This window comes from Polyodon spathula, chromosome 15 (assembly GCF_017654505.1).
Source record: "Polyodon spathula isolate WHYD16114869_AA chromosome 15, ASM1765450v1, whole genome shotgun sequence".
NCBI lineage: Eukaryota > Metazoa > Chordata > Actinopteri > Acipenseriformes > Polyodontidae > Polyodon > Polyodon spathula.
The window spans coordinates 9,707,107-9,731,276 of record NC_054548.1 but is presented as its reverse complement, the minus strand read 5'-3'; the positions used below and the strand labels follow the sequence as shown (position 1 = coordinate 9,731,276).

Sequence of the window (24,170 nt, the reverse complement as noted above, 5' to 3'; positions counted from 1 at the left end):
GTTCCGCTTCCCAGGTGAGGTCAACAACACATACATAAAATAAATTCGCGTATAGCTTTTCGTAAAAAGTAAACAACGTAACCCCGCCCCCCTCCCCCCACCCAAAAAAATAAATGGGTGTGTGAAAGCTAGCAAACAGTATACTTAATTCACGACTCCAGTCTGTACTCATACACTCACACATGCGTTGATGTTACTCACAGAGACAAAAACATGATTAAAAAAAATATATAATAATCTGGTAACAATATTTTCGAGCACTGCATAACGTTGATGGATAAGTCATTTCAGTAAAAACGTGTTTGGATAAGCTTTACTGCTGTCACTGGGATACCTATAAAAGCTACCGTAAAATGCATTCATAGAGCAAGATTGAAGCGAATCCTAACAAGTCATAAACACACACATTCAACGATTCTCACTATGTTTCAAATATTGAATGTCAGTCAGACTACCACAGAACCACATTGGATCAGTACTACAGTGTATGTAGTGTAGCACAACCAAGTGCAGTGCTGAGCGCTGGCGCTTTTTTGAAAACTATGAGATTTTTTTTTTTTTTAAACTATGAGATATTTAATTACTGTTACATTTGTATTTGTATGTATGCTAATATATACACAGATTCTAAATCTAGATGAACAGTACAGCGGTGCAATATTTTTGCCAACATGTTGACCTGTTTGGGGTGCTCAGTACTGACCCCCAGCCCCCCTGCTGGCTGGTTTCGACCCAGCAGTAAGTTCCCACAATACCTCGCGCATCCCTTTTGCCAAACTCATACATCAGTGACCCAGTGCAGGGAGATGAGCAATATTTCATTTTTTGAAACGGGGAGGAACCGTCCAACTTGATGAATTCAGACTCAGCGACAGTAGGACACATTTTACGGGTAAGGATTTATTTTCTCTCGTTCTTGTAATCTGGCGTTCAATTGGGAACCCCGACGGAGAGCAGGCCTAAAAGTAATTCTCGGCCCAGCTTTAAGATGCTTTCAGAAGCTGTAGCGCGGTAGCAGGTATTGTGAAGTTTAAGATTTTTTTTTTTTTTTTAATTCATCACCCTGATGTTGTTTGTTTTCTGTGTGATAGATAGTTGTGCGAGTGCGTAAATGGTGAAAATGTTTGCCTTATGATCTATTCTGACTACCACTTGAGATTTTATAAAAATGCAAGAAGCAGGTACATTATATTCATTGACACTGCACTCACCGTGCTTATAGTACCGTAATGTGTCCGACTGTATGACACATACAAAATGTAAAATTTAAAGTTGCATGGCCTGCTGCCATTGTAATCTGTTGGTGTCTTATTACGTTATGTCATAATTTCTTCAGTGCACCCATCAACCATGTCCAATGTGTATATATTCAAGGAATGTTAACTGCAGAGAAAGGCGCTCAACAGTATCTACCACCAGAAACATACCTTGTTGTTGCCATTTCATTTATCACCCTTTTCCTTATGAAGTGTGGGCAGTTAATCAACTTGTCATCCAGCGTGACATATTTCAAAATACTCCTGGTAGTTTGTAAATTAGGTGGAATTAAAACACAGGGCCAGGTTGGTTTAAAAAAAAGTCTGAAACAAAATAGTGTAGATGTTTGGGGTTAGAACTGTCATACCTTTCATGTTTGAGTTACAAGCAGGTGCATTTGATGCAAGTGAAGGCAGATGCTCTTTAATGTTGCACTTTGCAGCCATACAGGCTGCAACTGTTGCATAGGGAACTATGTGTTGTTTTATCAAGTATGAGGATTGATAACTAGTTACATCAGTACCTGTCTATATCCACCCCAATAAATTGGGTCCTACTGGTCTGAGTAAATCATACTTCAACAAAACTTTGTTGTTTGTTTGTTTCAAGTTCTAAGTGTCCAGAATGTCCAAAATCAGGAGGAAGGTAACAGTTGAAAATTCAAAGACCATATCAGACAGTACCTCCCGCAGACCAAGTGTGTTTGAGAGACTGGGGCCAAGCACAGGAAGCAATGCCGAGGTGAGTAATGATTGTAAAAATAAATGCATTTTGTATTAATATTTTCCTAAAATTAGTGCAGCAACTGTTTAACTCTCTGACAGGGTTTCACACACCCTTATTGGCATCAGTCATGGATTTCCTTAACTTAAATACAAAATTTGGTCTTTAAAACCAATGTTTTCCTGTTTTGTGATTTAATTTATTTTTTTTTGAATATTTTTAAACCAGTACACCAGCTTTCTTTCAATTAGGCAAAGTCATCCCAGTGTGATTATTACCAGAGAATGATATAAGGGGTATATATATATTATATATATATAATATATTATATATAGATATATATATCCCTCCCGTAAACATAAGAAACCAGTTTCTTATGTTTATGTAAAAGAAAGTGTTTAAGCCATATATCGTCACATTATATTTGCTGGGGTCAAGGGGAATACATTTGTTTCATGAAAATTACCTTCGTTTCAAAGTTTTTGATGCACTAAAAGAAAAGACGAGAATAAACTTACGTACTATTATCTCGTAATGTGACTGACAAATCAGCTCACTGTTTAGTGGTGGACTTCGACCACCGATATTTCCAGTAACAATACAAATTATATATATATATATGGATATATATATATATATATATATATATATATATATATATATATAATATTATATGTGATATACATATGATATACATATATGTATACATTATATATATACATACCACACCACACACAACACATATATATATATATATATATTATAATACACACACAGGTATATATAATTACCAAAACTGTAGCATATTTTATTAAAATAAACACATTTTTAAGACAACGAATGTGTCACTCATTCTTTAAATTTATTTTGTATTTTAGTGAATGTTTTCCATACAAAGACTGTATTGCAGTTTGTAAACCTTGTAAAATGTTAAAACAGCTGTAGGAAAAAGAATTGTGAAATTTCAACAAAGCAATAAACTGGTGCATGAGCCTGGATTTCCTGAGCCACAGGGATCTGCATTCAAGACATGATGCATTTTAATAAAACTATCTAGAGAAATGATTCGTTTTCAACAGATTACAGTGGAGCCTGTTACGTCCGATTTAACTGGTCCCAGGGGGTCCATCGGATATGTAAACATTTTGTAACTCTGCAAAAGAAAGAAAATGTGTGAAAATAATTGTGAAACAAAGCACTGTAATGCAGTATTTGGCAATTTCCAATGCATTCCAAAACAACATTCCAAAACGGCATTCCACAAACAGTGCTTACTGTGCTTACTCGGTCTATGCCAAAGTAATCCGGCAGTTGTTTTCATGCACCGTGCATGTTAACCCGAGACAGAAACAACAACAATAACAAAAAAAACAAAAAACAAAAAAAAAATGCTCGCTCAAACTGGCTTTGCAGGTTTGTAAAAGATCTTGTTTCAGCATTTTAATGGTGATAATTACATGAATACCTTTTCTTTTATTGAACGTGGTTAAACTGGGCAGTTTGTTTTACAGTTTGTCGTATTTCTGCATCTGAATCCATTCTGTTCTGGTAAGGGCTGAATTTACTGTTTTAGACCCATAATGAATGGTGCATTGATCAGTCTACAGCCACACCATTCAGTTGGTAGCAGCATGTGTAAATTACGCTTGGCAGAGTTCCATCAGTTAATAGTGGGCATTGTGTCTTGCAGGATCGGATGTGATCGGCTGTGTATTGTGAAGTTATACTGCTTCGAATAAAATTAATGGCATGCTTCCTGTGCTGTTTGTATCCGTGCAGTGTGTTTTTCTACATAATCTCGATTTGCTTTTAAATGTGTTATTTGCATACTCAGCACTATTAGCTGCAGACTCTAAATGAAAAAATTACCCTTCATAACTTTGTAGAAAGTCAGATCAAACCACAGAACCATTCAGCTTTATTTATTTATTTTGAATAAAAGCATCCCTTATAAATTGAATAAAGATTTATTTTATTTAAATAAACAATAAGGATCTGGTTTCATAAAAATGGTTTGGTTTAATCCTGTGATCAGCAGTTATACTGTCCTCTGTAAGTTTGCATTTCACAATTGGTCAGTGACCCTGGGTATGTGATAGCACTGTAATCAAAACAAATTAATATTTTGTCTTGTGCTGTGTACTCCAAGGATTTGTTTGAATCTTTGTCAACTCTGAATAATGTGTATTGTAGATGCATTATGTAGCTTTGTTTTTGCCAAACGTATTCTCCGTAATGTGATAAAATAACACTATGCTTCACTTAAATTATATGAATAAACTTTAGTGACATAAAACCAGAGCTTGCTTTTTTTAGTCAACCAGCTGGCAATAACATACAATTACTTTGTGAAACAGAAAAATGTCTGAAATTGATCTGTAATTGTTTGTTTTTTAAATGTAAAAACACTTCAGGGTTCAACAGTAAGGTCTCCAGTAGGTCAACCAAAATGTAGTTGCAAGTTAGGGTTTATTAGACTCTTTTGTCCCACCTTGGTTATAACTCGTCACTTACTTGCACGTGTCCTGAAACTCTTTACCATTGCATAGTCACATATACAATCAAAAGGCATTTATTTTCAGGCTCGATGGCTTTTACTGCATATAATTGAAAATTGTTGTTTTTCAAGTGAAGTTGAATGCAATGACCGATGAGACTCAAAAGAAAAAGATTTTCTGTATGCTGAATTGGGGCTTTTTTTTTTTTTTTTTTTTTTTTTTTTTCTTTTTACTATTTGTTTTTTTTAGACACAGTGTCGAAATTGGCAAAAGACTGGCAATTGTGTTTATGGAAATACCTGTCGGTACAGGCATGGACCCCAGCCAAGAGGGAAAGGCAATAGTGGTTCATACAAAAGGTAAGCAAGTAGACAACTAACCAGTGATAGGTCTAGGGTTCCAGTAATTTTAAATGTGGGTCGAAACATCTGCTACATTTTAAGTGTTGCTTACCAGCACCGTTTTAAGTAAAGTACAGTATGAGGCCCAAGCCAAGTCTAGTTAGATAGTTGTTTTGATTGTGTGTGTGTGTTTAACTAACAAATGATATGTTCAGTAGAGAAGTCAGTAGCTCCAAAATAACAAGTTGATGGGACAGATGACAACAGTGGAGTGCTTTCCAAGCTGGGACAACTGACTGTGAGCTAAAAAAGCATGTGTAAATTTAGTAGAACATGGTGTCACATGCTTTTTTTAATTTCATAGGATTTGCCCATTCATTTTTCTGCAATGTAATAATTTTCAGCGGGGGGGGGATAACCAACCAGAACAATTTGTTGGGATTAAAAATAATAATAAAATAGCATTTCATATATATATATAATAGGATATCCCTGTGGACCTTTATCTTTCTCATTTCATCACAGTAACAGTCTGCTAAACAATAAAAGCAAGTATTGTCAGTAATTTATTTTTTATTTTTTTATGTTTTAAGTAACCTTAAGTGTAATGGTAAGTGTATAAAAACAAATATTTTCCTGTCAGTTGGCTCGGTTTTTGCAGTTTGCCGCAAGCATTTCTAGTGTTGTATATATTTGACAAATGTAGGGAAAACAAAGTAATTTGTTTTTGCCATCACATGTCCTCCAGCTCAATCTTTCTTTTTTTTTTTTAATTACTTTATTTTCCCTGTGCTGTGGAGGATCAGTTATGGCAACAGATGTTATTTGAGATGATTAGAATCTTTGTCACTGATCACAACTGTTTTGTTTTTTGCAATATTACAGACATTAGGAAACTGCATTCACAAATCCATGTCATTTTAAGCCTGATTCGCACAGGACTAAAAATCACCACATAAACAGGTGGATTTTGAATTTTTACTGACACGCCTATTTTTTTAAAACTTTTTATTTTTATTTTTTTAATACAGGACATTGAGACCTTTTGTAAAAAGTCAGGCGTCCTGTCTTTAGTTGACCATGCCAGTGTAATGTTAGAATTAATTTAAGCATTTCCACGGTATTCAACTTAAAGAAATACCAGCCTTTACAATAAACTGTAATATAATATTAAAATATGTAGTATGTGTCCTGAGATTCTACAGTTCAGTAAAATGCTACGATTAGGCATAACCAGATTAGGGATGGGCAAAAATACAAAACATAATGGCAACTCTTTAAAAAAAATTTAAAAATAAATAAATAAAATAATGCTAGGAACAATGCATTTGAAGATATGTATGGAATTACATATCACTCAAGGGATGAAATAGTTATTGAAGGCTTTGAAAAAGAAGGTACAGTGAAATGAAAAGGCACTTAGTTGATACATGTTGTTCTTCTTCCATCTTGTACATGTTCTTTACTTCCGGTTTATTGTTTACAAATCAGGAATAAGAGTGCCTTCTCTGGCTACAACATCACATTTCAAATTTAATTTGCAGACTTTCCTTGATGAAACAAAGTCCACATCTTGGTTACTAGACGTACTTTGTTTTTGACCAACTCTGAGGACACCTGATTTTTAGTCCCAAGGCAGTGAAAGGTAGTTACCATTGGTACAGTTTGGAAAACAAGCGTATTTAAAAAAATACTTAAACCCTGGCCTGTGACAAAAATGGAATCTGGAGATTTGCATACTCCGTTGCCTCATCCTGGGTGAAGATTAGGTTGACGATGCTTCTGTTGTTCCTGCCATTGTTGGATTGTTTGTTCCTGTGTACCTGAAGACCTTCCCTTTTAGGAGTGATTTCATATGTTGCACTCTTTCTCTGCTACTCGATTCTTGGATAGCCTGACTGGTGCAAAGAATACCATCTCGACTCCAGCAGACCACTGTTAGGCAGTGGCTACAGGCATATCAGAGACCCTGGTTGACATCACCGTTCTGGCTGGCAGAAATGTATTTATTTATTTCCCTCCAGTTATATTTTGTACTAAACATTTGTAGTGTAAAGTTTAGAAAAAAAAAGGTCTATGTAATGTTTTGTTTTTACAATGGTTAAATAAAATAAAAACTGTTGTCCACAGAAGGTCTGATCTATAATATCAAACCCTCCCTTATTCAATAGTTGAAAAAGGTATTGGAAAGATATCATACTCTACAATTTTCTATAAGCAATCCTAAAAATCTTAGATAGTGTGTATCTCCTCTCTCTCTAGTTGTCCTTTTCAATTAGTTTGTTTTGGTGATCGTTTCTTTTGTGCTCTTGGCTTCATTATAACCTACAATCTTGTATGTTAACTAAGCTTGTAACGATAATCAAATTATCTATCGATTGGGACCCCATGATAACAAATCGATAATATTGTAATGAAATCCAATATTCCATAAAATTAAAAATGTGTCTTGTATATATTAACTTACTGTCAAGAACGTAATCTGTGGTGTTGCTTCTAAAAGTTACTGAGAATGTGATGCGTCTGTGAACAGATACAGGATGATGATGCAGAGATCAAGAGAAACCTGCTTTATTTTATACATTTTGTTTTAAATCAGTCCCAGCTGTAGCTGTCCATCTTAAGCGAAACTAATAATAATAATTAACATTACTATATTATCACATGCCGCTGTTTCAGAAAAAGATTTTTTTTTTTTTTTTTTGACCTTTCATTTTGAAGCATAGCACTATCTGCAACTTTTTTTGTTTTTGAGTCTAAATGTTGCTGGATTGTAGCTTGACATGTGATCCAGTGAAACATTGCAGGTTGTACAAAATAGTTTGCCACTATCACAATGTAGATTGTAAAATTATTCTACATGATCTTTGCAGTAATTATTGTAGATTTGTTTTCTTCATTTCGGACATTCTTTTCACATTATCAGTTGAGATCTCCTAGGATACTAAACCCGCTCCAGATACCCATATCTACCAATCTGTGAGGAGAGCCCAGAGTGGTTATTGGCTGCTGTTAAGTGTCAATCAATAAAGCCTGTCCAGTTTTCTTTTTTAAATTTAAAACAAGCTCATAATCGCATCAGGAACCTGGAACGATACACATAACTTCATTGGATTTAAGTGCAAGGTAAAAGTACACAAGATAGACAGTTTTCACAGTGAATAATGAATTTCCCAGTCGTGAAATAGGTAGGGCTTTAATATATGTAAGTCAATCCACATGGACGAAACATTGCAATGTGGTAAATCAATTAATAAATCCAAATACTTCTATGAAAGAGATATTCTACATATTCAAGTATGGAGAGGCAAAATAAAATGATCAACCAGAGAATGTCGCTGTAGAAAGTTCTGTTGCAGGAAAGGGTAGGCTACCTTGAATGTACTGTTTGGGGAAAAATTGCGATATAGTATTCTCTGAAGATATCTAAATGTAAGTGGCTATGCAAAGTCATGAACATTTTTTATTCAAATATGCAACAAGTGAAATTCATCTCTGCAGGTGTGGCACTGTGAGGGACGGCTGCATTAACTAGAAGCTGGGTTACGTAATTCATACATTGTAATTTTTTTTTTCCCCCCCTTTGGACAGTGGGATTGTTTTTTTTGTTTTTTTAATAGATTTATTTATCTTTTGTTTACTGTTATGTTTACAGTGGAAATTCTTTTTACACTTTTTTTTTTTTTTTTTTTTTTACACTTTAACTTAATGGTTAATGATTGATAATCGTCGTTAGAATTTGCACGATAATCGATGTCAACTTCGGGGGTCGATTTACAACACTAACGTTAACCTGTCTTTGTGAAGATGAGTTTCCTTTCTGTATTGACTAATTTAAACCCTTGTACTCCTGATAGACTTGTTTTCCTTTGTGCACATTTTGTCAAATATGCCTGTCTGTTTAAAAAATGAAAAATACAAATTTACATAATTAGGACTTCTAGTTTTTGGTTTTTATTTTCCATCTCTCTCCCTCCCTTTAAACCTTAATTAATAGTTGTTAAGCCATAACTGAATACCAGTTTCTAGTAGTGCGTTGCTAATTGCAAATTAATAAGCTGAATTCTGCGGTTAGTGCCAGAACGAAATGCAGATTCAAATAGAATCAGGTGAGATCAATGCATGTCATTTGTTAACTCAATCAAGACATGAGGATAAAAGAAACAACTTCCTTTGGCAATTAGTGTTTTAATAAGAAAGCGAATTGGCTCAATATGTTTAAAGGGACATCACATGAGCAAAAATAAAACCTGCAAACTAATATATATATATATATATAATGTGTGTGTGTGTATGTATATATGTATGTATATAAAATTATTATTATTTTTTTTTTTTTTACACAATTTCTATTGTTTTTATGATCCTCACAGGTCACCAGAAAGACCTACGGGAGATCTTCGAGAGAGGATGAAGAATAAAAGACAAGACACTGAACCAGATACTCAAAAGAGAAATCCAGACAAGCCCACTTCTCCTGTTGCTAGAGTAAGTTTGTATTACTTCAAGTTTTGAATTTGTGTGTGGGGGAGTAAGACTGTCTTTGTAGATTTAAGTTTGAGCAGTAATATAAACAGTAATATATAAAGGTGGAGGGGAGGGAATAATAATTATTATGCTCCGTATTGTATTCTTTCATTTACAGAGAGACTCGTCACGTAGCAGACAACGTGAAAAGGAAGATATTAAAATAACAAAAGAGCGTACTCCGGAAAGTGAAGATGAACCCACAGAGTGGGAAGCCAATAGAGAAGGTGGGATGGTGAATAGATAATCAAAATATGAGCAAAAGAAATTGAGCAGATTTTTATGTCTAAAGGAAAATACTTGACAAGGCTGATCTGCAAGTGAAACGGTGTCCATGGTCTAGTTTAGGTAGTTTTATTAAGTTATCACTTTGCTCACGGAATTAATAGACTCGAATAGTTTGGGATTCTGTATTCGAAAGCCCAACCAAGAAGTTTAGCATTACTGTAATGTTGCTTTGTTCTTTCAGACTCTGACAATGGCGATTATGATTATGAATTGTCCCTGGAAATGAAGAGACAGAAGATTCAGCGGGAGCTGATGAAGCTGGAGCAGGAGAACATGGAAAAGAGAGAGGAGATTGTCATAAATAAGGTTTTTTCTTTTTTAAATTATTAATTTTTAAAATTTTATTTGAGGATAAATGTAACGCAAAAGTATTTTCTATTATAGCTGAAAAAGTTGCTAGTACTGTATAAACCAGTGTTTCTCAATGAGGGGCATTCTGAAGCCAAAGGGGGGCGTTTACGTCCAAGAGGGCAAGAGGGGGGTGCTTTAGCTAAAAAAAAAAAAAAAAAAAAAAAAAGGGAGTGGTGTTATTTAAAATTAAGGAAACTTTCAAAATGTTTATTTAACTACTTGGACACAGTGTGCCACTGATGTACTCACTGACTTGTGCACTATAAGATTCTGTGCACATCAAGTCAGAAATGTTTGTAGCAACGTCACTGCCATTTGTGCTATCCGGTTTGTCATGCAAATGTAATATGGTCCAATCACAACGAAGCAGACGTTCCATTTATGCCTGTTGCCATGTTACACTTTGAATTTTATAGTTTATTCTTATTGTTATCTGGTGATGTGCATTTGAGGAGATTTTTGGAATCGGCTCTGAACCGGGTATTTCGTTTCTGGTTCCAAAACCATTTGGGAAAACATGTCATTATATCAGTGTGTGAGCAGAAGCTCCAGCGATATTGTACAATCTATGAAATCGCCCTGTATCTATAAAGTTGTCGAAATAATCCATAATCTCCAGTTTGTACAGTAACAGTTTTATTACAGCAAAAGCCATTGTGTGCTTCTATATGAACCTTGTTAACTGACAGTTTCACAAAGCTTACAATTAATAAAAAATGTAACCACAGGTATGTGCAAATACTCAACAGTATTTCTTATAGTGGTAAAGTAAACAATACAGTATAGTGAGATATGATGTGTAATATGAATAGTAAGAGTTAAATTATTGCATAAGAGATTTGTGGAGGTGATTAAAATGGTTTATGTTAATACACTCCGTAGAGTATCAAACAAATGACACACTATAACATTTTTAACAGGAGCACATCAGCAAGAGAAGGAGTAGCAACTATTCAAAGGTAAGACTATTTGTCAGTCTCTAGGCATAGTGGTGACCATCTTGGGTGGGAAAGCTAGCTTAACAAGGTTGCAATACCTGCACTGTGTTGCATGTGTTGACTTTTCTCCATGTTGTTTTAAGACGTCTCCTGAGCCAGTCAAATCCAAAGGATCTCCTTCATCCCGAAAATCCAGTGGCTCCCCTAAACACAAAGCAAGTCCCAAGGCTGCTTCAGGCAAGAAAGAAAAAAAGGTAGCTGGGCTATCTTCACCAGGCACAGACCAGCAGAGGTCAGTGTGAACAATGTGAACTGTACTTGAAATAGGATTCCTCCAATGATGCGGTATTTATAATCGATGTACTGTATAGAATGTGGAAGGGAATTGGAAATCGATACCATAGTTTGTTCGGCAATTGCATTTTTGAAACGTGCATAGTTGGTAACATTAAGTTTGTCAACGAAAATGCACAAACACACTGTCTTGCTATTTACGCTATTTCTGCCAAAGACAAGCAGTGGGCGTGCTGTTCTTTTCCTGCTTGTGTTAACTAGCGTCTGATTTGCTGGTCCCATCCAACCAGAAAATCAGTTTTGAAAATGCTTTGTAAGTACGCACCCTCTGTGTATTCGATGTAAACAAAAAGTGCGCCACCTTGGATCCAGAGCAGGACAACAGGCTTGTTTGTATTCCTGGCAAACAGCCTGTAAATAAATTGTGCACATTGAAGAACTGACTGTGTTTAGTTTGCATGTCTTTTGAAGTTTTGAAATTAACTGTTACATAATAAATATTTAACAGTGTTAAATAATGTTAAAAAAAAAAAAATGGTTAAACGCAATTTTGGAGTAAAGATCAACTTGAACTATAGTGGTTCTGCATGTCGTAAGTAAATCAATTTATTATTTATTATTATTATTATTATGTTTTAGGCAGATATTTCCACAGTGTGTGTTTTACAGATGGTGACGGTTAGGTGGTACAGTATTAACAAGATGTGATACTGTAGCTGTAACTAAAGACGTTTTTCATAAAATTGTGTCTGGTTTATACAGATTACATTATAGTACTGTAATCTGTTTAGAATAAATATTTTAGTGGCACTTGTAGTATGTTAAACTTGCTTTAGGCTTGTTGCAAATGTTATGTGTGTTTGTCTGTTTTCTTTCTCTCCTGACGCTACAAAGGCGTGCCAGGGCTAGTAGCCCTGTGTGCCACAGATTCGCAACCCCTGCGAGCAAAAAATAAGTCAAACTAAACACAGCCGTGATCAGACAGTAGTCCAAAACAAGATAAACGTATGAACGTGTCCATTATAGTTATCCAGTGTATTTTTGACAGAAATTAAGTCTTTGGTAATTCATTGTGTTATGTTCTTTTAATCTGTTTTATTAAATACATAATAGTACTCTCTGGAACCGGATCCTTGATGTTTGTATGTGGTTCGTCAGTTCAAAGCAGGAACTGGTTCGCGTGTCTAGATGAAACATTGTGTGTGCACAATTAGTCGATTGCTATTTGGAGGCTTAACTGACAGCCCTCGTGTGAAACAGATGGGATTGTTTTCTTCTCTAGAATGTACTGTATGGATTGAGTACACATGCAGATATTTACCACCACCATCTTATCTGGGATTGTGCTGTAGTACAACAGTCTGTGCTTGTTACTATCCCAAAATGAACAGTTAAAATTTTCATCTTTCACTGACAGTGTCTGAATGATGACACTGTTGATGTAATGTACAAAACAGCTACGGGCCAGGTAATTGCAGAGATGAGCTCCCACAGTCATTGTCCTGCTAATGTTCAGAGAAGAGATGAGATTAGTGCATTTTCTTTGTTAAAACTCTCACGTGTGTTTATGATTGAATTTGATTTCTCTGTAGGTCTTCTAAGGCTGTCCAGGGTAAAAAGAAAGGCCCTCGTACCCCAAGTCCTCCTCCTCCTCCTCCTCCCCCCACTGTCCAGGAGAAGAGTCCTGTAGTCAAGAAGCACAAAGAAAAACACAAAGCTAAAGAAAGAATGGAAGACAAATCAAGGGAGACCAAAGAAAGGGGCAGGGATTCCGAGAAGCAAAGAAGCAAAGAAAGGAAGGACAAGCGCAGGTAAGCAGCTGGGCATACCGAGAACCTGTGCCACTTTCTCTGTATCCATATGAAATATAAAACTTGTACTTGGGGGAGAGGGGGAACAATGTACAAGTCTCAACCTCACAATACCTTTCTCCCATCCAAATAAATTGTCAATTAAAGCCCACTGTTAGATTGCACAGTATTTCAAATCCCTATCCTTGCCTTGTACAGGGATCATTCAGAGAACTCCCATAAACAGAAAATATCCCAGTCGCCAGAGGACCGCTCTGGCAGTAACTCTTCCCCTTCCAGGGAATTCTCTCCTTCAAGAAGGAAATCATCGTCACCATCACTAACAAGATCTGCCACACAGAAAACTGCCTTCTCACCCTCTCGCAGGTGTTTATTTTTTTTTTGGGGGGGAACGCCAACATGTGTTATCCTCAACCTCATCCATTCAGAGAATATAAAACTGTTGGAAAACTAAATTATGTGGACTAGTTCTAGAATCCTGGGAAGAGATGGGGACTTGACATTAAAAATGGGGGGCAGAGCATGAATTTTGATCCTAATGCTTTGCTCAAACCACTTGACCCAGTTACTTTCCTTGTGCTTGTAAGGTAACTATATATAGGCTGGTAACACAATTGGTTTATTTCCTGCAGATCACCCACCCCTCCAAGACATCGCAGCCCAACACCCACTAGGCACCACTCCCCTTCATCCCACTCTGGCTCCTCGGCTCAAAGGCATTCTCCCTCTCCCCGACGCAAGCGCTCAGTTTCGCCCTGCCAGCGGGAGGCAGTTTCCCCCAGGCGCTCCTGCTCCCCATACCTGGCCCGGCCATCCTCCCCACAACGCAGGGCTAGCCCTAGCTGGACCCACTCCCAGGGCAGAGACAAAGCAAAGCAGGAGAGAGGTCGGAGCCCTCCTGCACATGACCGACGACATGACCGGAGGGAAGGTATGGTAAAGCTGATCGTTCATGACTTAAAACACTTGATTGTAGATTCTAACATTGAGAAACTAATTAGATTGATGAAGCAGAATGTTTGTAGAAGTTTTGCTCGTTTACTTTGTCTGCCAGACACACTGTTTGAATATACTTTCCAACAATAAATGTATGCCATGTTTGAGGCATTTTTACAACTGTGTACCATTTAATGTGTGCACGTTCACCAGAATTGAATCTAGTTTAACCATTTAATGTAACCTAGTGTCTTGATTTGTGGGATAGAGGGTCGAGGTAAACGAGAGAAGGAGACTCATGAGGAGCGGGATTATGAACAGGAGCAGGGCACCTCCCGTGAGCCAAGGGATGATCGAGAGTCTAGAGAGGTGCGAGAGCGGAGGGAGGCCCGGGACCGCAGGGACACACGAGAAACTAGAGAGACGCGGGACACACGGGAAACTCGTGACGCCAGGGAGACCCGAGATTACAGGGACAGCAAAGACGCTCGGGATCCGAGAGCAGAGACACGTTCCACCCGCGACTCGCACGATTACAGGGAGAGAGATCGCGAACGGGAGAGAGAGAGGGACCGAGGGGAAGCCCATAGGAAGGATGAACCTTTCCAAGAGGACAGGAGCTACGGACGTGGCCACACCAAGGAGGATAGCAATCGTTCGGATACCAGGAATGAGACTCGGAATGACTCCAGGAATGAACCTCGCAATGAGAGAGCCGGGAGAGGAAGGGCCAGAGGACCCGAGCCACCAGAAAAGGGTATTTTGTAACTGTGCTAGTTAATAAAAAAGGGGGTGGCGGGTCAAAAGGGACATTTTCTTCAGTTTTATTGGAAATTGAACATCGTTGTCATGGGCTAATGTGAGATTCAGAACCAGGATGTCATGCGTGTAAGGGCTTTGCAGTTACCAATAGACCTTCCTGTATCCCAAGTTACTTTTACTGTGTTTTTTTGGTGTTGTTACTGGACTTTTGTGCCCTCCCACTAGTGGAGTCCAATGAAATCAATAACTGAATCAAACAGAAAGTGATAATTGCATGATTCATATGGGATTAAAAAACTGGTGTCATCATTTGGTCAAATGCAGAGGAGTCTGTTAAGCTCTCAGACTTGGATTAGTTTTTATCTAGGAAAGTAAATTCAAAATGAAATGCGATGCTGTGGCGTTTTTATGCATAATTTGTAAATAATGAATGGGTGTAAATAACTCATTTCGTCGTACCTTTTTTTTCCCCAAAGGCTAGAATAACCATTTCGTCCTTTGAGTGATATGTTTTTCAAATCGGGCTAAAATCACTTCTAAAGTTGTCCCTTGCAAAGAAAAGGGACATTTAGTTTAGTCTTGAAACGTCATGCACCTTCTGGTTTTCCTACTTAAGGGACCCGTGGGGCAAGAGGGAGTCAGTTTGACAGCAACACCAGCAACTACAATGAGAACTGGGAATCCAGGAGCAGCTATTCCGAGAGAGTGCCTGAAAGGGATCGATATGAGGGCGATCGGAGAGAGCAAGCCAGAGACTCTTCCTTTGACAGAAGAGGAGGCCATGCAGAGCGGGACCGCAGAGAGAACAGAGATAGAGGTACAGACACAGATTTGCTCAAATGAATGTTTGGAATTTCTTAGTCTTGGAAAGTACAGTTGCTCACAAAAGTGGTTTACAGACAGTAACCATGAAGCAGAAAAACTGGGGCTTTTATTTAGTGCTGGGACAAATACCGGAACGTTCAAGTTTAATATTTTTTGATGTGTTTATTTGGATACAAAAATCAGATGTTCGTATTTGCTAGAAATACCTTGCACTTATTTACCGCCTTAACAGAAGTTGTGCAACAGTTTCAGAAATGGCAAATGAAAAGAGCTATGTGTGATTTGTGAGATTTAATATATTTAAAAAAAAACATAGGGTCAAGAATCAGTCAGAGTCAGAATCTCATGGGACAGGTGAAAAGGCAAGCACATCCTTCTGAAATGCCTTGCTTTTTTTGCGTAGTGATTGATATAAATTTTAAATTCTGTAATTTTTGTTGCAACTTTGTGGCATGTAATAAACGAGAACCAAAACGGTGAGTTTTTTCCCCTTCCTTTTACAATGCCATTTCCATGTTTTTGTTTTATTTGAAGTGTTAAGTTTAATTTTAATTTGTTTGCTTGTTCAGCTACAAAAAGGCACAAGTAAACTGTTGAAACTGTATGAAAACGTTTCTATGGTAAGGAATGGAAAAAATAAATAAAATGCAGTGTCAACTTTATATACCGTTTTATTTTGGGAACAAACAAAACGAGGTTTAACTTGAACTGCTCTTTGGACTCCTTTGTTTTGTAGTTAATTCACTGGGGTAAAGTAAGGCCTACACAATGCATTCTTTACTCATGCATATTGTAATGTCTTACTGTAAAATAAAGGTACACACACAGGGGCCACGTCTCCCTGCCCCTGCTGCTGCTACGCTGTCTCTGCCTGCGTTCAGAGCAATATAATGGCTTTTATTAGTTTTTGAAAATGAATAAATACGTATGCAAATATCCTGTGTTGGTCCCAGCACTACTTTTAAATTGTCCTTTAAGACCCCTTACTGATCATCTCTGCATTACTGAATAGATCATTGTTTCCTGTTTAAATGTGGGATGGGGTTGGGGGAGTGGGGTGGGTAACTGAAAGCTTCTTTGTTACACCGGGTGTTCTGAAATTTAGTTTTACATTTACACATTGGTATGACAATGTGACTGTTTCAGATCAGAGACCCGCCTCTCCAACAAGACACCAGAGTCGGAATGATGACATTGAGCGGGACGAGAGAAAAGATGAACGGAGACCAGACAGAGGAGATGACAGGAGGGATGAGAGAACCAGGGAGCGTGATCGCGAGAGGGAGCGGGAGAGAGAAAAGGAACGAGAGAAAGAGAAAGAGAGAGATAGGGAGAAGGAGAGAGAGCTGGAGCGTGACCGAGCAAGGGACAGGGAAAGAGACAGAGAAAGAGAGAGGGAGAAGGAGCGAGAGAAGGAAAGGGAACGGGAGAGAGAGCGCGAGCGAGAAAGGGAGAGGGAAGAGAGGGAGCGGGAAAGGACCAGGGAGAGGGAACGTGAGCAACGAGAGAGGGAAAGGCAGCGAGATCAAAGAGACTGGGAAGACAGAGAGAAGGGCCGTGATGAGCGCAGGGACCGGAGGGACGACCAGAAAGAGGAGCGCACCCCAAGAGACCCACATGAAGAAAGGAAAGCCAGGTGAGAGATCTGCCTAAATATTCTGCTACCCAACTTGCATAGAAAACATGACCACCACCTGTAACTTGTAAGTTAATCTGTGCAAAGAAAGTAAAGGATGTGTCAAGGCCATACAGGTAACTTTTTTTAGGGTCTACCTAGTATCCCAGCCACATCTAAAATATGAGTTTATTTGGAACTATTTATATGTTGTTACTTCAACTTTTCTGAAACACTGGCAAGATTTAATACCAGAACTTCGACAGTGATCAGACTCCTACACACTGGGTCTCCATGAGTAGATGCTTCTGTTCAGTTATGCAAGGTCAGGTATAAGGTTTATAAGCACCTATTCTTTAACAATGTGTAGTCTTCTAGTTTCAAACTACATTTTCTGTTGTGACATTTAAGCTATTACTCTCCATGTCCCATCTGCATTCTAATTACCTCAATTATAACGCATACGTCCTCAGAATTAATACAGATCAAGGTAGCATTACAATGAGAGAAGTGTGGTTTAAATGTTAAATTACTTTGGAGAGACTTTCATCCGTTCAGATTTGTTGGTTGTTAAATATATTTCTTATTTTTAAAACAAATAAAAATGCATTGCCTTAACCCTGCACCCTAAAGGACAAGCTTCAGAGCAACTTTGTTTTTTATTTTTATTGAGCTTATTTGTGTTTCCTTAAAAGCAGGAAGCGGCACCGTGCAGAAAGCAGTCCCAGCCCTCATCCTTCTCCAAAAAGAGTCTGTGATGCCTCTCCTGACAGTGAAGGCTGCAACAGCACAGAGGAGAAAAGTAAGAGTATATCTGACTGCTGTTCCCACTATGGGTTACTGCTGAGCTCTGTATTAGACTGGACAAGGTGACACAATTTGCTGTTGTCCAATTTTTTTTTGCTCTAATTAAAGCCTTTAAAGACCAAATGCAGAGCTTTTTTCTTTTAATTTGGCAGCTGAGAAGCACAGGTTGCTGAGCCAGGTTGTGCGTCCGAAAGAATCTTCACGCTCCCCGGCACTTGTAGCAGAGGAGAAACCAAGCCGGTGGAAAGAAGAGGACAGGAAGGTGGAGAAGAAGGAGAGATCGAAACACGATGAGCCAGAGCACCGGGAGAGAGCAGCTGCAAGGCAGAGGGACCATCTCTCAGACGGCACTGCTGTGGGGTCCAGGAGGAGCAAGGAGCCACCACCCCCTCCAGAATCAGCTAGCCAACCACCAGCAGAGGATCAGGGGACCACAGACCGGACCCACGATGACGGCAAGAAGAAGACAAAGTCTCAGAAGAAGGGTTTGAAGAAGAACCGGAAGGACGACGATGGCTGCAGCGGGGCCGAGAAGTACAACCCAGAGCCGTCGGCTGCTGAGGAATCAGTAGTCGTGCTGTCCCCCAGGAAGGCGCTGAAAAAGAAGGCAGTAGAAAAGAAACGCAAACGGTCCCATGGAGGGGAGTCGGACATCTTGGACGAGGAGGCCTCCGCTGCTGCCCAGCCGCTGAGCAAAAAGAAACGAGGGCCCAGGACCCCACCTCTGGTTGTCCAGTCAGCCGTCAAGGAGGAGTTCCCAGCGCATATTGCAGAGAAGGGTAGTACTAATGAGGCAGTGCAGCCCACCAAAGGAGAAGGGGCCAACTTTAGTGACTGGTCTGATGAGGATGTCCCTGAACGTGCTGAGATTGCAGCACCCGAGAAGAAGCCCTCTGTGGAGATGCCCAAGAAGGGACAGAAGCGCAAAGGAAGGGATAGGGTTGAGCCGCCTGCCGCGGCTGCAGCGGCCACTCCTTTGATAGTAGCTGAAGAGCTCCCACTGCAGCTGCCCCCAGCACAGCCTCCAGCCCCACAGCACCACCACAAAGCATCAGACCAGAAGCGCAGCAGCAGTCTGGGCAGTAACCAGAGCCGTACTTCCTCCAGCCGGCTCAGGTCTCCCTCAAACGAGTCACACCCCAGTGGGGATGACCAGAGTGCCAGAAGGCGGCGTCTCCAGGGGCACTCTCGAGACAGGGAATGCGAGAGAGAGAGGAACCCAGCTGTGGAGCCCACTGTAGAGAGGAAGTCCCGTATAGATCAGCTGAAGCGAGCGGAGCCCAGTCGTAGCACATCTTCAGGTGACTACCTCTTAGCATTGCTAGCTGTGCATGTACATATTTCCTAAGTAAATGCATGTGCAGCAGTTGGCTGGAGGAAGATGTCTTTTAGGAGTTAAACACTTGCTTTGTTTTTGTTTCTAGATCGTCAAGACTCTCAAAGCCACAGTTCTCGAAGAAGCTCCCCAGAGTCGGAGAGACAGGCACGTTCCCGAGCAGGATCCTACGACAGCAGGGAGAGGGAGCGAGAAAGGGAGCGGGAGCAGGAGCAGCTGTCCAGAGAGAGGGAGCGTAAGGACGGGAGGCAACGGGACTGGGACAGAGAGCCTGAGACCCGGGACTGGTCTCGAGGACGGGAGGCAAATAGGAACAGGGAGCTGAGAGAGAGGGACAGAGAGCTGCGCAGGAGAGACATAGACCCTGATCGAGAGAGACACATGCCAGAGGGACATGTTTGGGACATTTCTTTACATGGGGAGGTGAAGAGGGTAGAGCCTAAGCAGGAAAGAGACTTTGAACCGGTACTGTGTGAAGCTGTACCCGTTGAGGCAGAAAGAACGGAAAAGACACTAGACAGCCTACAAGAGCTGGAGGAAGCAAATGAAGCAGAGAAACCTCATAGTTTGGAAGGTAGGGTACTGAGATGCTTCCAGAAATATGATGGCTTTCCTGAAACAGTGAGTCAGTCTATGCAATAATTAATACAAGCTGCACATTATGGATGTGTTTCTGCATTGCAGGTTATTTGTGGTTTATTTTGATATTCATGGCTCATACACAGGGATGCGTTTTTTTTGTGTTTAGTGTTTGGCTGTTGTACTTCCCTCCTCCCCATAATATAAACTGAATTCAATTGGTTTTTAGTAATCAAAAATGACATTTTCCATTTGGAAGTGATTGGAGAACATGAAATTCTACAGCAAAATACATAATGTATGACACTTGTCAATATGTATTCAGAAAAACCATAGCAGCACTAAGAAAATGATACACAAAATGGCCAAATGTATCCTATGTAAATCATACAAATATGTTTTGTCATTGCTGTTGTTTCTATATCAATTGTGCTACATTGTAGAAGCAATTTCATTTCTTTATTTTTATATATGAAGTGTCTGATAGCATTATGTCTGCACATAGCTGCAGGGAGATATTTGAATTATGTCCTTGGAATATGATCAAATGAGGACTGGCAACACCTAAATTGGTTTCTCACAGTGTAATCTAGACCATTGGATGCTTCTTTACATTTCTCTAGGGCAGTGGGTAGCTGAACCATTTGTGTGTAAACTGAAGGAACACCTCATGTATCCTTTAACTGTTGTATTTGTGTAGGGGATGATGATGGTAAAGCAGATGTCCAGTCCCTTGGATCAGGTGGAGAGGAGTATGAGCCCATCAGTGATGATGAGCTGGATGAAATCCTGGCTGAAGAGGCTGAAAAAAGGGAGGATCAGCAGGATGATGACAAGATGCTGGGTACACCTTTTAAAAAAAAAAAAATATATATATATATATATATATATATATATATATATATATATATATATATATATATATATATATATATATATATATATATATTCTTGAACATATATATAATATATATATAGGAACTTCTATTACGGTTGGATTCTAAGTTAGTTTCTGAAAGACTTTGCAAATTCCAAATTGAGCATTTTGTAAAAACATTGGTAGTTTACGGGAAACCTTCGGGAGCTAAAATATTATCACGCTATGAAAAAAATTTTACGATGATGTTGTAACATTATATACTTTGATGATACACAGATGGTGGAAACACGAACACCTTTTATGAACCCTTTGACCCCCCCCCCCTTTGGGGGGGGATTTACTCACTTACCATACACTGTACATATCTTTCTGTATACACACCACAGCTGATGTATTTGACAACAGTTAAATATTTAAGAACAATTGGAAAACCTCAAACATTTGTTCTGGTATTCCCTTACATGAGTATTAATTTGACACTGATTGAATGTGCTGCAGACCCTATGCATGCAATCGACGTGGACTGGTCTAGCCTGATGCCCAAGAAGCATGTAGAAGCTCGAGAGCCCGGGGCAGCCCTGCTGAAGTTTACACCCGGAGCAGTCCTGTTGAGAACTGGCATTTCCAAGAGGCTTGCAGGCCCTCAGCTCTTCTCTAGGGTGAAGGAGGCCTGTCGTGGGGAACTGGAAGACCCAAAAGGTATGCGGTGAAATAGCAGAAAATTCCTTAAAAGGGCTAGGTGCAACTGTGCTGCTCTATGTTTTGCCAGTGGTATCTTTTTGGGCCTGTGGAGTTGGGAAAAGCATTTAAGTAAGTTGCTATGTTTTTACCTTAACGGCTCCTGTAGTGACGTAACAATTGGGGTTTTCTGTCAAAAGTTTCTCCTGTTAGATCTTAACCAACAGATCACAGTGAAACAACCCTTAAGTCAGTTTCACCAGTGCTTCTATAAACACCAGAAGAACACTGGACATGACTATCTTACCTTCTGCATGGCGCAATTTACTGAATGTGTTTATTAAGTTTTGTCTTTGTCAGAAATACCCAAATTTAAAATAAATAAATAAATAAATAAACAGAAGTCCTAATTATAATACTTGAATTGTCATTGATCTGTAGTAACCTAAGACTTATATATATATATATTATATATATTATAAATATTAATATTATATATATTATATATATCTATATATTATTTCACTATTAAAATTGTAACTTCAACGCTAAACGTCTAGACCAACAGGGAAGGCCAGATGCAGAGAATCTGTTTGAGCATGAGCTGGGTGCCCTCAACATGGCAGCACTGAAGAGGAAGGAGGAGAGAGCTGGTCTGCTAAGGAACCTGGGCCCCTGTTGTAAAGCACTGTGTTCCAGGAGGGACATTGCAATCCGCAAGCAGCTGCTGAAGAATGAAAAGGTATTTTATATTAGTCCTCTTTTATTTGAAAATGGTGTGCGATACACCCCAAAATAAGGTCAATTTGTAAGACGATTTTAGATGTACTATATATTAATTTGCTCAACAATGAGTGCGGTTTTGATATTCATTGTTTTAAAAATACCCCATGCACAGTATTTTAAGTGTTAAGTTTTGTCTTAACAAAATAGTCTGTCTTTATTGATCACTTGATGTTACATAATACAAGTCAGTGTAAGATTTTAATACAGTTGTTTTGTTGCATAAATAGGGCACAACAAAGCAGATGTACACAAACCCCCCGGTGGTGGACAATGAGTTACTCCAGTTGAGTCTTCGTTTGTTCAAGAGGAAGATGGCATGCCAAGTGCCAAACCGAGAAAAGACTGAGAGCAGCAGCACCCTTTCACAGCCAAATGTACCAACTGAAGTTTGTGTCTCCTAGGCTGCAAGCTGTCCTTTGCACTCACGTTGTTTAAATGCATTTCCCTAGAGATGGATCCAGTTCATCGTATTGTGGTCGCGGTGAATTGTATAAAACTTGTTTAATTAAGAACTGTGATCTCAAAAGTGTATTGTCAACTAATTGCAAAATCTTTTGAGAGATGCTTAAAAGATTTTTGTGTTTTTTTTTTTTTTTGTTGTTTTTTTTTACTCATGAGCTAAAGTATTTTAAGATGCACTGTTCTTACTGTTAAGTGAATGTTGCCTATGGATCAGTTATTAAACTGATGTTAAGTGGCTTCTGAAATTCTGTTTTGTTTTAATACTTGGTATCAATGGTGAAAAATCTCTAAAGCTACTAAATCAATAGTTTGGCGGCAGATGAATTCACTAGCTTTTCACCTCTGTTGTAAAAGAGATGGCAGGCCTAGATATTGTTAACCCCTTTTATTTTTAATTAGCCCAGAGTTGGCAGCCTAACTCAACCCACAATGCACCTTGAATCATCAAAAGGTGTTTTGTTTATTTTCCCCTGCTACTGATTGTTTATTGTCAACGTGTCATTAAAGTCATCATGCAGTGCAAGCTGCAGTTCTGATATTCAAATACAACAACCTTATTTAGCCAGGTCTCATCTCAGTTTTACATTATAGGTAAAAATACAAAATGCTGTCTCTCACAAATTATATTCTGGTGTTTTTTTTATTAGTTTCTGCTGTTTTAAGGACCCATGGCAGTTCCTCTCCAAATAGTGACAAATCATTGCTGAGCTATTCCACCGCAGGTGGTAACATTTTCCAGTTTATTTTCCCTTTTTGATCATTTGTATGATTTTTTTAATTTTTTTTTTTTCCTCTCCCATTAAACATTGTTAATTGTAATGTGGTTACAGCTCTCATGATGGGTGCAGATCAGAACCAATCACTACAACTAACCAGAATTTTAACAATAGAGTGGTGCTGGCACCTCTCATATTCATTTGCATCAATCACCAGCTCTTGAGTCACTAATTACATCTCCAGTATGAAGTAGTAGTATGACAGTACTAGAAATAGGAATGTTTTCCTGGCTATAAAAACCTGGTTCTCCATTGCTTCCTCGTTAATTCACGATTTCATAAGTGTCAAATTTTGTTAATTCTTGGTTAGGCCATGTACTACAATTTTTACTTAAGGGCTTAATTCTGTTCAGTTTCTCGCAGCGACATTGTATTTTGTATTTCTTGATTGTTTTTCCAATGGATAGATGTAAGGAATATTGTAGAAGTTTCATGGTATGGTGTGAAGAAGTGTACGTTCTTTGCAGAGCATTGCTGTGCTTTGTTATAGTGACTGTATAGGAGTGAGCAGTATGGTAATTCTTGCTGCATGTTTAAGGGTGGACTTATTTGAAAAAGCTGTCAGAAGCCACCTCTTGGTTTATAATTCTCTATGGGTAGAGCATAGGTAGCATATGAAGTCGTCTCCTGCTTGGATAAATGAGTGCGTTTGCCATTTGTTTAATTTATGTTAAGTTTTTTTTTTTTTTTTTTACATCCT

General features: G+C 38.8%; 1 protein-coding gene across 2 annotated transcripts; it reads left to right on the top strand.

The window, feature by feature from the left end:
- Positions 1–600: 600 nt before the first annotated feature.
- Positions 601–23,633, top strand: LOC121327879 (zinc finger CCCH domain-containing protein 13-like). 2 transcript variants are annotated; one of them, XM_041272177.1, is made up of 21 exons: positions 601–892; positions 1,867–1,998; positions 4,728–4,837; positions 9,193–9,307; positions 9,465–9,573; positions 9,816–9,940; positions 10,906–10,944; positions 11,067–11,215; positions 12,810–13,028; positions 13,227–13,394; positions 13,661–13,959; positions 14,233–14,721; positions 15,343–15,543; positions 16,698–17,187; positions 17,862–17,968; positions 18,126–19,274; positions 19,398–19,883; positions 20,589–20,732; positions 21,267–21,467; positions 22,025–22,188; positions 22,460–23,633. In XM_041272177.1, the coding sequence occupies exons 2-21, from the start codon at positions 1,882–1,884 to the stop codon at positions 22,631–22,633; spliced, it is 5,055 nt and encodes a 1,684-aa protein (XP_041128111.1). In that variant the 5' UTR covers positions 601–892; positions 1,867–1,881; the 3' UTR covers positions 22,634–23,633. The 2 variants fall into 2 exon arrangements, with proteins under 2 accessions (XP_041128111.1, XP_041128112.1); XM_041272178.1 differs by lacking the exons at positions 601–892; positions 4,728–4,837 and having other exon boundaries at positions 1,918–1,998.
- The last annotated feature ends 537 nt before the right edge of the window (positions 23,634–24,170 follow it).

Coding starts and splice junctions, on each gene's coding strand:
- LOC121327879 (XM_041272177.1), top strand. CDS start 1,882: ATGTCCAAAATCAGGAGGAAGGTAACAGTTGAAAATTCAAAGACCATA. Junction 15,544..16,697: donor CAGAGAGAACAGAGATAGAG/GTACAGACACAG, acceptor TGACTGTTTCAG/ATCAGAGACCCGCCTCTCCA. Junction 22,189..22,459: donor AGCTGCTGAAGAATGAAAAG/GTATTTTATATT, acceptor TTGCATAAATAG/GGCACAACAAAGCAGATGTA.